Source organism: Hoplias malabaricus, chromosome 2, assembly GCF_029633855.1.
Source record: "Hoplias malabaricus isolate fHopMal1 chromosome 2, fHopMal1.hap1, whole genome shotgun sequence".
NCBI classification, from domain to species: domain Eukaryota; kingdom Metazoa; phylum Chordata; class Actinopteri; order Characiformes; family Erythrinidae; genus Hoplias; species Hoplias malabaricus.
Window position 1 is genome coordinate 11,798,503 of NC_089801.1, and position 15,914 is coordinate 11,814,416.

The 15,914-nt window shown below is 39.9% G+C and overlaps 2 protein-coding genes across 3 annotated transcripts in view; both read left to right on the forward strand.

Moving 5' to 3' along the window:
* Positions 1-3,921: 3,921 nt before the first annotated feature.
* LOC136675745 (CD48 antigen-like) lies at positions 3,922-8,482 on the forward strand. The gene is made up of 4 exons (XM_066652488.1): positions 3,922-4,114; positions 6,243-6,566; positions 7,958-8,242; positions 8,346-8,482. Exons 1-4 carry the CDS (start codon positions 3,922-3,924, stop codon positions 8,453-8,455), a joined length of 912 nt encoding a protein of 303 aa, XP_066508585.1. The 3' UTR covers positions 8,456-8,482.
* Positions 8,483-13,987: 5,505 nt separating this feature from the next.
* LOC136687463 (CD48 antigen-like) overlaps positions 13,988-15,914 on the forward strand; it is a 114,070-nt gene continuing 112,143 nt past the window's right edge. For both annotated transcript variants that reach the window (XM_066661888.1, XM_066661889.1), the window contains exons 1-2: positions 13,988-14,126; positions 15,400-15,583. In XM_066661888.1, coding sequence (XP_066517985.1) covers positions 15,532-15,583 — 52 coding nt within the window. In that variant the 5' untranslated portion in view covers positions 13,988-14,126; positions 15,400-15,531. The remainder of the gene's footprint in view (positions 14,127-15,399; positions 15,584-15,914) is intronic.

Below are 15,914 nucleotides of genomic sequence, written 5' to 3' on the forward strand. Positions count from 1 at the left end.
CGTAGACTTAAACAACAGCTAGTTACACTATTACAATCAGCTGTGTGTTGACATTTTTTTCAGTCGTAAGGGCAGTTGTAAAGGATAAAGTTCATAGGTTGGACTTTGCTGAGGGAGAGACTGCAACTCTAAGGGCAGACTTGGTTAGGAAGAAGATGGGGGATGTTATACTGTGGACGTTTGGACCTGGAGGCACTGTCTTAGCTCAGCTAGTGAACAGAGACAAGGTCACTATTTCTGCTGAGAGATTCAGGAACAGACTGAAGCTGGACACACACACTGGAGCTCTGACCATCAGCAACATCAGCATCAATGACTCTGGGGAATATAAAGTCCAGATCATCAGCATAGAAGTCTCCAGCCAGCAATACAGTGTTTATGTTTATGGTAAGAAACGAGGGCCTAAATCTCATTGCCTGTCTGTTAGCTGATTAATAATATTAATATGGAATGAAAATATTTCTGTGAGAATTTGATTGTGTTCAGCCACAACAAGAAGTACTTATATCGCATGATTGTCAAACAACATTCCAACTTTTCCCAAAGTTACTGGATCCTTCCAAAGTCTAATTCTGGGAAGATTTTTCCCCATTCACTAAATATAATGTGTTTACACCCTTTTTGACATTACAAGATTTATTTTGAACTATGTGTGTTGTTTAATCTTTAATTGTTGTTGCAATCACCTCCCCTGCCCCCATCCCCCTTCCCCCCATCGTCACGGCTGATCAGGTCAGAGGACAGCTGAGGAGACTACAACCTGGTAAGGCTGCCGGGCCAGACAGACTGTGTCCAAGGCTGCTCAAGGCCTGTGCTGCTGAACTGGGTGAGCCACTGAAGCACATCTTCAACCTGAGTCTCCGTCTTGGTCGAGTTCCAACACTGTGGAAGACATCATGTCTCACCCCTGTCCCTAAGAAGCCACACCCGAGTGAATTTAACGACTACAGGCCTGTGGCTCTAACATCACATGTGATGAAGACAATGGAGAGACTGGTCTTATGCATACTGAGACCCCAGGTACGCCATGCACTGGACCCACTACAGTTTGCATACCAGGAGAAAGTGGGCGTGGAGGATGCCATCACTTATCTCCTACACAGGACACATTCACACCTGGACAAGGGGAACAGTGCTGTGAGAATCATGTTCTTTGACTTCTCAAGCGCTTTCAACACCATCCAACCTCTCAGACTGGGAGACAAGCTCCAACAGATGGGTGTGGACGCTCACCTGGTAACCTGGATTACAGATTATCTGTTAGAGCGGCCACAGTACGTGAGATTGAAGAACTGTCTCTCCGACACCATGATCTGCAGCACAGGAGCTCCACAAGGTACTGTGCTCTCACCAGTCCTGTTCACCCTGTACACATCTGACTTCTGCTACAACACTGAGTCGTGCCACATGCAGAAGTTCTCTGATGATACTGCAATTGTGGGGTGTATCAGGAACGAGCAGGAGGAGGAGTACAGGAGCCTGGTGGAGGTCTTTGTGCAATGGTGCAAACTGAACCACCTCCAACTGAACACTTCAAAGACCAAGGAGATGGTGGTGGACTTCCGCAGGTCAAAGCCTGTCCTGCTACCAGTCACCATTGATGGGGTCGACGTGGAGGTGGTGGACACCTATAAGTATCTGGGCTTACACCTAAACAATAAACTGGACTGGTCAGCCAACACTGAAGCACTCTACAAGAAAGGGCAGAGCAGGCTGTACTTCCTGAGGAGGTTGGGGTCCTTCAATGTCTGCAGTAAGCTCCTCAGGATGTTTTACCAGACTGTTGTTGCCAGTGTCCTCTTTTATGCTGTGGTATGCTGGGGAGGAAGCATAAAGAAGAGGGATGCTGGGCGACTAGACAGGCTGGTTAAGAAAGCTGGCTCTGTGGTGGGGGCTGAACTGGAGTGCATCACTTCCATATCAAACAAGAGGACCCTGAACAAACTGATTAGCATCTTGGACAATGAGTGCCATCCACTCCACAGTATCATAACCAAGCAGAAGAGCTTGATCAGCTGGAGACTTCGCTCACTGCCAGGCTCAACTGACAGACTGAGGAAGTCATTTGTCCCCAGGGCTATTGAGCTGTTCAATGCTTCACTAAAGGGGAGAGGAGAGTTGGACTTCTCTGCATAGTCTGTCTGTCCATCCAACACCACCACCACCTCCACCTCCTCCATATTGCACATGTGTACCTAACTGGACAATAGACAGGTCAACCACTGGACAAGTCAACCAACTCATCTACCTCATGTGTACCTTAATCTGACAGCTACAATAGTAGGTGTATACTTAATACAGGTACATTGCACTAAATTGCCTTGCACTATTTTATTTAATATATTTATTTCTAATTCTGAAACTGCACTGTTATTGCACTGTACTTATATTGCACATTCCATACCCATTGCATTATCCACACCTTTTCAAATTTTAAATCATATGCTGCACAAAAGAGATCATCCCCAGCTGCTCACAGTATCACAGATTCTTGCCAGGCTATGTTTGATTACTCTGACGATTGATTGATTGATTGATTATTCTTAAGCACACTGTCAGCTTCTTGGGTATTTGATTTTTTTTTTTTTTTTTTTTTTTTTTTTTTTTTTTTTTAAAACTCTATTAGTCCATTGCTGTTTAGTGATTCGTGTACGTGATGTCTAAGTCTGTAAGCTACTGAGACCTTTAATTTCCCCTGGGGATCAATAAAGTATCTATCTATCTATCATCTATCTAATCTATGTTTCCTCAGCACCTGTTTCCATTCCTGCTATCAAAAACATATCAGAAATCAGTGAATGCACATCAGAATTCTCAGGTTAGTAAAAAAACAAATAAATAATTCATTCATTATCTGTAAGCGCTTATCCAGTTCAGGGTCGCTGTGGGTCCAGAGCCTACCTAGAATCATTGGGCGCAAGGCAGGAATACACCCTGGAGGGGGCGCCAGTCCTTCACAGGGCAACACACACATTCGGACACTTTGGAGTCGCCAATCCACCTACCAACGTGTGTTTTTGGACTGTGGGAGGAAACCCACACAGACAACACACCAAACTCCTCACAGACAGTCACCCGGAGCGGGAATCGAACCCACGACCTCCAGGTCCCTGGAGATGTGAAACTGCGACACTACTTGCTGCGCCACCATGCCGCCTGTAAAATAAATAAAGTAAAAATTATAGGTGCCACAATTTAGGTCTGTGTGCATTTGGTTTTGGGGACAGGGCCTCAAACATAAACACAGCAAGACGTACTTACATTAAACATAATTCAAATTACAGCGTAATATAATGTGGACCTTCTTCAGCTGGTACAAGTGGATTAGACTCAGCAGTGACTGTTGGAGTTTTTAAACAATGTGTCCACTCACTATTCACTCTGTTAGACACTCACACCTCATTTGTCCACCTTTAGATGTGAAGTCAGAGACCCTAGTTGTGATCTGTTGCTTCCCATTTTGTGTTAGTCATTTTTAGTCACACATTGGTGGTTGTTGGCTGGATATTTTTGGTTGGTGGACTATTCTCAGTTCAGCAGTGACAATGAGGAGCTTAAAAATTCTAGGAACCTTGCTGTGTCTGATCCAGTCATGCCAGCACAACGCACACTAACACACCAATGGACTGCAGTCAGTAAATTAACTACAATTAAGTCAAAACATTATTTCTGTTGCCAAGACAAGTCTGAGTCCCAATTTGCTGAAACAAGCCTTTAAGGACAAGCCAACAATGAGGGATTTGTACAGTCTGAGGGACAAAGGACAAGGGCTCAGGGTCTTTTGGGATCTCTTGGTCCAGAAGGTCAAACAAACTTGTCTTTATTCATCAGATAAACATTAACAATCTAATTTCTCTTTATATTTCAGATGTCTCCATTTCAGATCCCTGTACTGTGCTTTGTTCGGTCACAAATGGCCCAATGGTTACTCTATCATGGACTAGAGGCCAAGATACACTGACACAGAGCAGTAATCCTGACCGCAGTGTCCTTCTCTGTGTCCTTCTGGAGGTAAAGGACAATCAAGACAATTCCATCTACAGCTGTGTAGCTTCCAACCCAGTCAGTAACCACTCAGTACAGCTCAACATCACAGAAATCTGTCCACTACTGGGTAAGACCATTTCATTCTTCTGCTATGACTCTTGCAGAGTACAGATTATTGATATGAACTATTTCCTTCTTCTCAGGTCAGTCCCGTGTACATTGTTGCGGAACAGTTGAGCTGGTGGTCCGACTGTACCTCTCTGTAGTGGTGGGTTTAGCTATTCTTGCCATACTGGTGTATCATTTCAGATCCATGTGAGGATACAGCTTAATTGTCAGCACTAATCACTTTATGAATGTTTGGAAAAAAAGTAGATAATAAATTTCACCATGGTGAGAAAAACGCTGGACGTCTCCAGGGTATCTGATTATTTGTAATTTTGTGTGGATCTGCCTCCACTTATTTTTGGCTCAAATGCAGACAGAGAAGCTATGGGTTTTTGTTTGTTTGTTTTTGTGATGTGTATTTATTAAAATGGTGCTACAACAAAAACAGACAGGGAAAAACAATGTAATAGTTAACTGACTAACAGTTTCCTTTGCGTATCACCACTTAACCATTGGTTCTCAAACATTTTAGACCAAATACCACACGTTATCAAACCAAAACCTCCAAGTACCACATAATTCTATCACAGAAGCAAACACAAAAACACTGTTGGCGTACCATTTTTGTGAAAAGACTGAGCCCCGTGGAAAGGATTAGATCAGTCAGCTTTAAAAGCAGATCTGTCTCTGTGTCCATTTTGTTACAGTACTTGGTCTTGTCACCACTTTGGCAGGTTGTAAACAAAGTTCTTCACCAGTTTTGTATGGCTTCCCTGACTTTGCAATCCACAAGCGAGAAAGGCAAGATGTTTTTTGGGATTTGGAAACTGGGGTGACAGTACTCTTTAATGCTGATATACACTACTTCATATTTGCCCACGTTACTTTTTAAATTTAAACACAAATCAATTTTATTTAAACAGAATTATGAAATCTCTGAAAGAATTTTGTGTAATTTACACATGAATACTTCAGATTTTCAGTTAATCTTTCATCGCTTATTCAGTGAATGTACGTTTTCAGATGTCATCTGCCTTACCACCACAGGCTGCTTCGCCTAATACCTGAGGTACACGGAACACATTTTGAGAACCAACGTCTTAGCCTTAGCAAACATGCGTTAAATTTGCTGCCCTCTGCTGGACTGTGTGGCTCTGATGAGAGCTTTGTTGCCTACATCACTTAGTGTTGCATCACTGAGTGAGGCTTCAGTGTCTGGGTCACTGCACACTGGAGCTTTCACAGTAAAGATAGTGATCTTAAAAAAACTGTGGGCAGCTGTTAGCCCTCCAGCATGACGGCCTCTCTCTGGTTTATCATCTGCGCCACAGGTAAGCTGTTTTGGAACCAAAGGGTCTTATATATATATATATATATATATATATATATATATATAAAAAGTCAAGAATTAGACTGAGATTGTAAATGATCCATTACTGTATTATATAAAGGTGTAATGGTGTAAAAAAGTAATGGAAGTAAGAAAGTCGCATAACAACTCTGTTTATAATATGAGTGATCCTATATTAAGGTTTGTGTATGTTGTAGGTTATTATGTGGGAAGGAAGCTTCATAAAATTGTATAAAACAACATATGCCTGGCACTTTTAAGGCCATTATGTAAATACATACTAAAAACAAACCAAAAGTGGTTTACTTTGTAATGCTGTCATTTTTATATGTGTTTTATGAAGGTTCTTTATAGATAGCCTATAAATAAAGTGTTACCAAAAGTATTTTGTTACTGGTAAAGATATATTGCAGTCTATGTTTCAGAAATACAAGGCACAAGAGAAAAATACCTTTTGATGTTTTCAGGATGTTTGACATATAAATTAGGACAAAGGTTTACTAGACATTTCCTGTTTGGCCTCTCTGTGGTGCACTCAAGCAGACCCATCTAAGGGAAATGTGCTTTCCCTGGAACATCAATTTTGCAGCTGTAAAGACAGCTATAAGTGCAGACTTTGAACCAGTAAAAGTTGTTACTACTTCTATTAACAGTAGTCTGCAGACCTGATTATGTTTCTAATGCAGCTTGTGGTGTGGGATCTTGAACAACAGCCTGCTTCTGCTTTATCACTGTGCTCCTGCGACTATTAGCTGTGTGCAGGCATTAATTTCACATGCCACTGTCTCTTTTGCAGTTGTAAGAGCAGCTGTAAATGGTGGAGTGGAGACTGTAGAAGTATTAGAGGGAGTGAATATAACCCTAAACTTTAACTGGACTGAAATATTACACGATGATGTATTGTCATGGATATTTGGAAATACAGATTCTTACATAGCAGTGCTGTCTGGAGATAAAACTGGCACACTTTACCACGAACAATTCAAAGACAGACTGCAGCTGGATGCGCACACTGGAGCTCTGACAATCAGCAACATCAGCATCAACGACTCTGGATTTTACAAAGTCCAGTTCATCAGTAAAGACATTCCAGCCAAATATTTTAATGTCACTGTTTATGGTAAGAAAATATTGATCTGTTTTTAAATGTTTTAAACTACTTTATTTTTTTAGTTAAAATACACTCACTGATTAAAAAAATGGTGCCCTGTGGTGCTGCTTTTATGTTGGATGCAAGACGAGATACGGTTGTGCATGGAGGCTGATAAAGGTTCTGTGTGGCATCCTTCAGCACATTTGCCCATATATGTTGCAGCTGGGCCTGTAGATCCTGCACACTCTTGGGTTGCCAAAGCTGACATCCCAGCTGGACCCATAAATGCTTGATTGGTGATAAATTTGGCAACTGAGGCCAAGGAAGTGTTGCAATCTGGCAAAGACATTCCCGGGAAACCCTAGCGGTGTGTTGGCATGCATTATCATGCTGAAAAATGCCAGATGAAAGCCCTGCCATGAGAGGCAACACATTTAGCTACAGTGATACAGCTCCCTCTTATCACTGCTACAGGTGACTGACCGTTGCCATGACTCCCCAGATCATCACCCCTGACAATAGAGACAGCAAAAGCAGGATTGAAGTGCTCACTATGAGGCAACCATTGTCGGATCCCAGAACCTGGATTCGTCGCTAAAGATGATACAGATGATACATCTGTAGCAGTCCAGGTTTCTCATTCATGACATCAGTGCTCCCAGCACCTCCTATTTGCTTGTTCAGAATGGCCTAGGTGGCGGGCAATTCGTCATAACAACCATCCTATATCTCTCAGTGCAATGATGCACCCATGCTCAAAGTCTGTTAGCTTGGGAAAGTATCTTCGAGTTGAGTGCATTGTAGCACTGTCTACCACTCAACAAACACTCACCAAGATGTACATCACCCAAAAGTAGCCTCTGAGAGCCTTTTTATAGGGCAGAGGGGGAAAACCCTTTTATAAAAAGACCTAGTGCCTAATCAGACTACACCTGTAATCATTCATAAATCTGCCTGAGGCATAACTGCATGCTGAGTTTTGCAGCAACCTGAGTGCATTATATTTTTGTTATCATTTGTTTTACCACCAAAATGATGCACACAAAATGAATAAATAATAACTAATTTCTTTTGATAAACATTGTTATTTTGCTGGTCTCAGGACACTAAAAATTGAATTGCTCTGTAGCCCCTGAACAAAAATATTATGCTCCATAGAGTGGGTCCTTCACACAAGGGCGGCCGTTTTTTAAATATTTATACTTTGTTCCCCAGAACATGTTTCTGTACCTGTGATCAAAATCAAAAGGACAACAGATTTCTGCTCTACAAAACTCATAGGTAAGCAATGAAAGCTGTGAATGAAGTAGCCCTGCTAATGAGGGGCATGTGTGAATGTATCAGAAAAAATAAATAAGTCAGCTTCTAATGTGGATTCTACATTTGTGTTTTGAACAAATGCGATTTTAATATTGCAGAAGAGCTGACCCAACCTCAAAGTGTCATCATCAGCAATGAAACAGAGTGTTCTGATCTCTGTGCAGTGCTTTGTTTGGCCAAAAATGGTCCAATGGTCACTCTGTCATGGACTAGAGGCCGAGATACACTGACACAGAGCAGTAATCCTAACCTCAGTGCCCCTCTCTATGTCCTTCTGGAGGTAAAGGACAATCAGGACCATCATAAATACAGCTGTGTAGCTTCCAACCCAGTCAGTAACCACTCAGTACGATTGAACATCACAGAGATCTGTCCACTGTTGGGTAAGACCACTTTATTATTCTACTATAGAGCAGATATATATATATATATATATGTATGTTTATCCCTTCCTTCTACATTCAAACATTCTCTCTTTATCCTCAGGCATGTCCAGTGTCCACTGTTGTGGCAGACTTGAGCTGGTGGTCCGATCTGTCCTCTCTGCTGTGGTGGGCTTAGTTACTGTTGTCATCCTCCTTGACTACTTCAGATGATGCAAGCAATTTTATACTGGAGGCAGCACCCAAAAAAGAAAAGAAAAGAGCATACACAGCATATAAAATAAATGCATTTTTAACAGAATTCATTAATAAATAATCAATATTCCAGAAATAATTGCTTAATGAATGTCAGCTAAATAATTTTATAAGTATGGTTTATGTACTATACATCATATTATATGTGGAAATGCATTTTTTATGTTTAACTGTATTTCGATATTCAAACATTCTCCCTCTCTCCGTCAAATTCTAGTAAATGCTGCATATTACAAAAAGACAAATTAAGAAATAATACATGAAATTCACATTCACTAACATTGAAATCACTGTATTAAAATCATCTAAACCAAAACTCACATGTATTTTTGTATCCAATATTATTCCCAAGAACAGAACAAATCTATGCACATGCTTTTGCAGACCTTAAGTGACGAATAAACGCTTCTAACTTGCCATTTTCAAACTACTATATTTTTAGGTTATAGAATGTCAATAATTAATTTTAATACTATGAAGCAGTTTGAAATAAACAATTTTTAAATTTACACTTTCTAGATGCTAAACTGCATTTGCTTGCTATTTATAAGCATTGTGTACAATTAAAATAGTTTAATATAACATAATCCAATCTGATTTAGAATTATAGAATAATTTAGAGGTTAATTCTGGTCACTGATCTGATCATCGGTAATAACACTACAAACACTGTAAATGTATTTTCAAAGATAACAACTTTGAAACAACGAGTCCAGTTGTGTACCTTACCATTAAAGTACACAGCAATGTCACAGAGTCCTGCCTCTTCCCAGCCTTGGCTTAGTGACATCAACAACAAGGATGCTAATAAGCTTTTTAGATATAAAAAGCAACTTATCTAACCATCTGCTGGAATCATGTCACAGACTCTGCTGCCATCTTTTGGATATCATCTGAAGCTCCTTCCTGCTTATTTTCACCAGCGTTACATAGTGTTACTCAGAGTGCTACATTGTTAAGGCACTGCACACATGGCTTCTACAGTAAAGACACTGTAAAATAGTTTTTCTAAGCAACATTGTGGACCCCTGTTAGCCCTCCACCATTACCAGTTTTCTCTGGTTTGCTGCCAGTCCTGATAAAGATTTACTGTTTATGAATAAATATATATTAAAATTGGACGTGATTGAGAACACCAAAAGTTCCCCTGTCTCCAGGGCCCAAAGTAGTCTGTAGACAATAAATAATAAACAGAAGCATACTCTTCATATCAGTTTATAACAGACAGCATAACAGCTTTTAATTGCATATTTTCAACAAAGTTTTCAGTTCTTGACACATTTTTATGTTGACTTTTTTGCAACCACTCGTCTGAAGAATAATCCTCAAAACCATACACAGTGCGCATATATTTTTTGCAGTTTTATGTCTTTCAGCAGTTCATGCAGCACTCCAGTCAACACATGGTACAAAGCTCTTGGTATTCCACACTGTAGAGTTTCCAATCACTACACCTGTACATTTCAAATTTGAGAATCATTCATTAGAGTACAACTCTGTGTCTTAGTGTATTGAAAATATCATAATACTACTTACACTTACTGTCAAGCCACTGAGATTGTGCTCAGGCCTGGAATGATTGTTTTCCAACGATGTCCTAAGAGGCAACACACTAGTGCCAGCATTAAAATAGCTTGGCTGTCCACATTCAGAACTACATTTAATAGTGTGCCCTCCAGTACAATAAGGGGCATCCCTGAAAGACATCAAAGAAACATGTAGATATCGTTTTACAATTTTAGTAAAACAAAACAGGTAGTTATAAAATAACCACATAACCTACATTCCAATTCAACATTTTAAAAACAAACCCTAGTTTTTTCATTGTGAAGGCTACAGCACAGTAAGCAAAGTGAAAAGTGAAAAGCCCAGTTCAGCTGTAAGAACAGTCACACAACTACCCGGCGAATGCTGGTGAATGTAACTCTCCTTTACCTTTCAGATTCAACAAGCTGAATTCTTCTGAAAGACATTAGTATAAACTAACACATTGCTGTTCAGATATTATAGAGTGCAATGTGTCTGAGGAGTAAGCTACATGTACAAGATATTTAATTTGACTGATATGTCTGTGTACCTTGCAGGTGACATTCTCTAAACGCAACTAGAATGCATTTCTAAGCCTTACTGATATAACCTTAACAAAGTAATAAACTGTGGTTATCACTCAGGCAAAAAATCAAATGGCCATCTGAGTGCCATGTGTAGTGTGTACAGAAACATACATTCAGCTGATAGCATTAAACAACCTGAATGTAATCACCATGGACTGTTGTGTGTTTTTGATGAAGGTATGTGAAAGACTAGATTATGTATTCCACAAATGTTTGAATTACATAAAAATCTTGTGCCAGTAGAACTGTTTTCTGTTTATTTACAACTTTCCAACAGCTTGAGAACAGAGCAGTCATCAACCTTCACCTGGACTGGAATGTTCTGTCAGATACGACATTTATAAATAATGATTAACATACAATGAAGGCGGCACGGTGGCGCAGCAGGTAGTGTCGCAGTCACACAGCTCCAGGGACCTGGAGGTTGTGGGTTTGATTCCCGTTCTGGGTGACTGTCTGTGAGGAGTTGGTGTGTTCTCCCTGTGTCTGCGTGGGTTTCCTCCTACAGTCCAAAATCTGGTGGTTTGCCGACTCCAAAAAAAAAAAGTGTGAGTGTGCCTGTGAAGGACTGGCGCCCCCTCCAGGGTGTATTCCCGCCTTGCGCCCAATGATTCCAGGTAGGCTCTGGACCCCCGCAACCCTGAATTGGATAAGCGGTTACAGATAATGAATGAATGAATAATATACCATGACTGTGTGAGGAATGAAAAAATCTTGATAGAGATTGTACTCATATACCTTGTTTTTGATAAACTTCTAGTGGCCAGGATCCAGTCATGCTGCAAAAGACAAAAATATTCAGCTCTTTTGTATCTTAATGGAGGACACTCCAGACAGCACAGAGCTGGGACTGAACATCAGGACGACACACAAACATCACCATTCCCTGACGCTACAGACAACAGCCAAAGATATATATTAAACAAAAATGACCTAATTTGCCAACATTAATTGCACTGATAGTAAAAACCTGGCTAAGACTTTCAGAACATGCAGTAAGTAAGAACATATTATATATATTTTTAAAAAATCATGACCTGCAGAACTCTGAAAGTTATGAGGAATACTGAACATGTTTTTCACAGCAACATTTCATTAGGAACACTGAACAGTTCCAATAAGTGGTAACATTCACTCATTCATTATCTGTAACGGCTTATACAATCCAGAGCCTACCTGGAATCATTGGGCGCAAGGCGGGAATACACCCTGGAGGGGGCGCCAGTCCTTCACAGGGCAACACAGACACACACACTCACACACACACCTACGGACACTTTTTGAGTCGCCAATCCACCTACCAACGTGTGTTTTTTTGGACTGTGGGAGGAAACCGGAGCACCCGGAGGAAACCCACGCGGACACGGGGAGAACACACCAACTCCTCACAGACAGTCACTCGGAGCGGTGTGACTGCGACACTACCTGCTGCGCCACCGTGCCCAAGTGTTAACATCAAACCTGAAAATAGTCATTTTCTGTCTCCAAAACCATTAGGGTTAGCTGTGTCCAGATAATAAATCCAGGACCTGTGAAGTACAGAACTTGTGATGGAAATGTAAGTCAATATTTACTTTTGTTTCACAAATTCAAGCCATCAACTAGAATTGTTTCAATAAATGTTTACCTAGAAGTGTATCACTAGCAGAAAAAAGCATGATTTAAAATTAGTGTTCACAGAAACTTTCATTCGTCTGCTTACAGAATAGTTGTTACTTTTAAAGAATAATTAGATCCCACCAGCAAGATGAAAAATATCATTTAAAAATTAATACGTTTCAATAAGAAAAATGAATTGACTCTGCAGCAAGCAAAAAACACACAAAACTATCTGTAACAACAGTCATCACCGCACACTGGTGAATCCCCTGACATTCAAGTGAAACCATTCATGAAAATAATGAAAGGTACACATAACTGGACGTACAACCAGGTCTACAAAACAGCTTATGACTATGCAATCACATACAACGCATGCCACACTACACAGTGTAATGATATTTATCTTCGATACTACTCATATATAGTTACATATTATATGCCATTTGTGTATCGAGCAAAAACACAGACAACGATATAAAGACTTTAGTAACTGACTTACAAACTAATTATTTTTACTTGCTGACATAAGGGTGATGTACTTCAGTTAACTTAAGCTTCCTTTTGAAATGTTCGTCTCATTGGAGGAATGTGAGGCGTATTCGAATTTAGGAGGGTAGTGAATGATTTTGGAACACTAACTCAAAAATAGTGCACTGACGTAAGGAGGGGGCGGAGTTGGGTGTGGGCGGGGTTGGATGTGGGCGGGGTTGGATGTCCAACTCCGCCTTATTGTAGGCTACAGCGTTTGAGCGGTACGTCTTGAGAAAAGGTATGATGCTCCTCCTTAATTTTAGGCTTGAAAATGTGTTATCTGTTCTAATTGTTGACATAAATCACCTTAAACTACTTATTTCCAATATTTAGTTATATACTGTGTATGTTTTAAATATGTTAACTCTTATTCGCGATTGAGGTGAGTTAAGGTGTCATGTTAGGTGAAATATAAATTATGAAGTGAGATTACACTTGAGATTACTGATTGTTCGTAGAACATTGTTTTATGTTTTTTTGTTTAATATAATTATCTTAAATTGGTAGTTGTTGACATTATTTAACCATCTTTGGTGCACTTTGTATAGACAAGGAAAATGCTCCATTACTATGATATGTGAAGTACGGTAAAGTTAGGTTTAAATTGGATATTCAGCGGATATTCGGGTTTCGCCTCTCCCCCTGCTCACAAGCAACGTCCTAAAGATAAGAGAACAAACAGTTATTGTATTTTGCCAAAATACCACATCTTTCCGTTCCTTCGCGGAGTAAATGTACTGGTAATAGACTGCGGTTAAACCAGCCGCCGTTTGAGAAAACACGGTTAAACTAGCCGTGTGTCATTTACATAAAAACTATACAGTAAAATCACTTCATACTTCATAGATACATAGTGTAGTAAACCCTGAACTGATAACTGTTGATTGTTTGGACTACTTACTAGAAATGACCAATATATAAATCGGTTAAATGCTGTTACTTTCTTTAAAATGAAGGGCTTAAGCTCAGGTCTTCACGCGCATTGAGTATTACCGGCTTGTCACTAGTATACGCGCACTAAAATCTGACGTGCGGCTAGTTTAACCGTGTTTTCTCAAACGGCAGCTGGCTTAACCGCAGTTGAAAATAGCCAGGTGTTACACCGAATTCTGTGACCGTCGAGTTCTGTGACCCTAGAGGGGTCACAATTTCTGACAGCTACCGTCAGAATTTGTGACCCCACTGAATATTAATTACATAAATGTACTTAAAACCGGAATGCTTGCAAGGTTAATATGAGAGTTTCAGCCAAAGCAATGAAGTTGCGCCCTCTAGGGTCACAGAATTTGGTATAACGCCGAATGGCTGCAGCGGGCGCCCAAGTCGCTAAGGGACCGTCGGCAAAGTGCGGAAACTATTTAAAACATAAAGGTTGGATATAGGTGTGTGCCTCCCGTTTGTTGTACGTTATGTTTTGAGTCTTTACAAGTATCACTAGGTCGCTGCTCATCTATGTGCATGGTTTATGTTTTTTAAATGCCATTCCGGTTATTTTCAGTAAATATACTCAGCGAAACGGAAATATGTGGTATTTTGGCAAAATATAATAACTGTAGTTTGTTCTCTGATCCTCGACGATTAAGAAAATTAAGTTTCAATTCATTTTCATTCACAAGGACGTTACTTGTGAGCAGGGGGAGGGGCGCAACCCGAATATCCGCCGAATATCCCTGTTGTTTTTGTGTATTTACAGAGTAAACCGGGATAACAGTTGTCCACTACATAATCCAGCCCGCTCCCCCTTGTTTCACTGTAGTTACAGTGTAAAAAGTGAACTGTGGGGAGCTACATAATCCAGCCCGCTCCCCCTTGTTTCACTGTAGTTACAGTGTAAAAAGTGAACTGTGGGGAGCTACATAATCCAGCCCGCTCCCCCTTGTTTCACTGTAGTTACAGAGTAAGAAGTGAACTGTGGGGAGCTACATAATCCAGCCCGCTCTTCATTTAGTCCCTGAATTAATGGTGTAAGGAGGATACACTTTAAAATTTGAGAAGATGCATTCCGTGTCGGGGACGTACTCGTAAAAAATATTTATTTTAAATGCCCTGAATTGTAAGGGAGTTATTAGAAGGTACATAGTAAGTACCCGTTAAATACACTTTAAATCACGGGAATGTACACCATAAAAGGTGTGAAGGTGCGCAGTAAGTGGGGGTGCTGAATTCGACACAACACCTGTTGTCCGGGGAAAGTACACATTAAGACGCGGGCTGTATTATAAAGCGATGGATGAACTTATCAGGCTGTGGACTGTGCTTCTATTTTTCTCTGTTATTAATAACTTTTAGTAACTGCCCTAAAAATTTGTTTTACTCATAATACAGAAATATACATGTACACAGTGCTTTCAGAGTATTCAGAAAATCAAACAAATAAAATGCTGGGCAAATATCATTCATTATTTACATATCATAAATATACAAAAACTCTCACTGTGATTATAGTTTATAACAAGGATTGACTGAATAAAAGAATGATAAGAATAATTTGACTTAAGAAAAAAAAATGTTCCGCACTGCAAGCAATGCACAACCATAATAATAAACCATAATAACCATAATAGCTGTATTTAATCTCTGATTTTTATTTTCAGTTTGAAGAGTCTGAGTGTAAAACAGTGTAAGACAACTTCTTTTTATTTTTAATTCCTGCAGTGCATTGTGAGCATGTGTAACCTCACCCTCACAGTCTCATCAGCTCTGTGTTTCCTCTGAAACTGAAGGAGATTCACGATGGAGTTGAAGAGTTTACTGACACCGTTTACAGAGTAGAATGGCACCTCCAACATGTCCTCACTCTACAGGATTCCTGGAGCGGTTATTTACCTGCTTTTCTGCTGTAAGTCTGTTAGAAAATGTGGAGTTCTGAATTTAACAGTTAGTGGTCAGTCCGGTTTTAACGCGGTTCGTCTTTGTTCTTTCAGCTCAGTTTATAGTGCCGCTGTAAATATAGACGTGTTTCTGTTATTTAGAAGAGGATTAAGAAAAGTTATAGCATTATTAGTAAAAAGGAAGTAACAATGAGTTTGTGAGGAATGATGATCAGGTATAATTACTTGAATCCTGTAATTATGTTTGAACTATGGTGAAAATAACAAATAGCACTAACTATATATATTTCATACTTTTACAGTAGGGTAGTTATTGTTTTAATGATCATTTTCAGGACT

Excerpts from the sequence above, each read along its gene's own strand:
- LOC136675745 (XM_066652488.1), top strand. The coding sequence starts at position 3,922 with ATGGTTACTCTATCATGGACTAGAGGCCAAGATACACTGACACAGAGC. Across the intron at positions 6,567-7,957 it reads TTTTAATGTCACTGTTTATG|AAGAGCTGACCCAACCTCAA; the intron begins GTAAGAAAATAT and ends TTAATATTGCAG. Across the intron at positions 8,243-8,345 it reads AGAGATCTGTCCACTGTTGG|GCATGTCCAGTGTCCACTGT; the intron begins GTAAGACCACTT and ends CTTTATCCTCAG.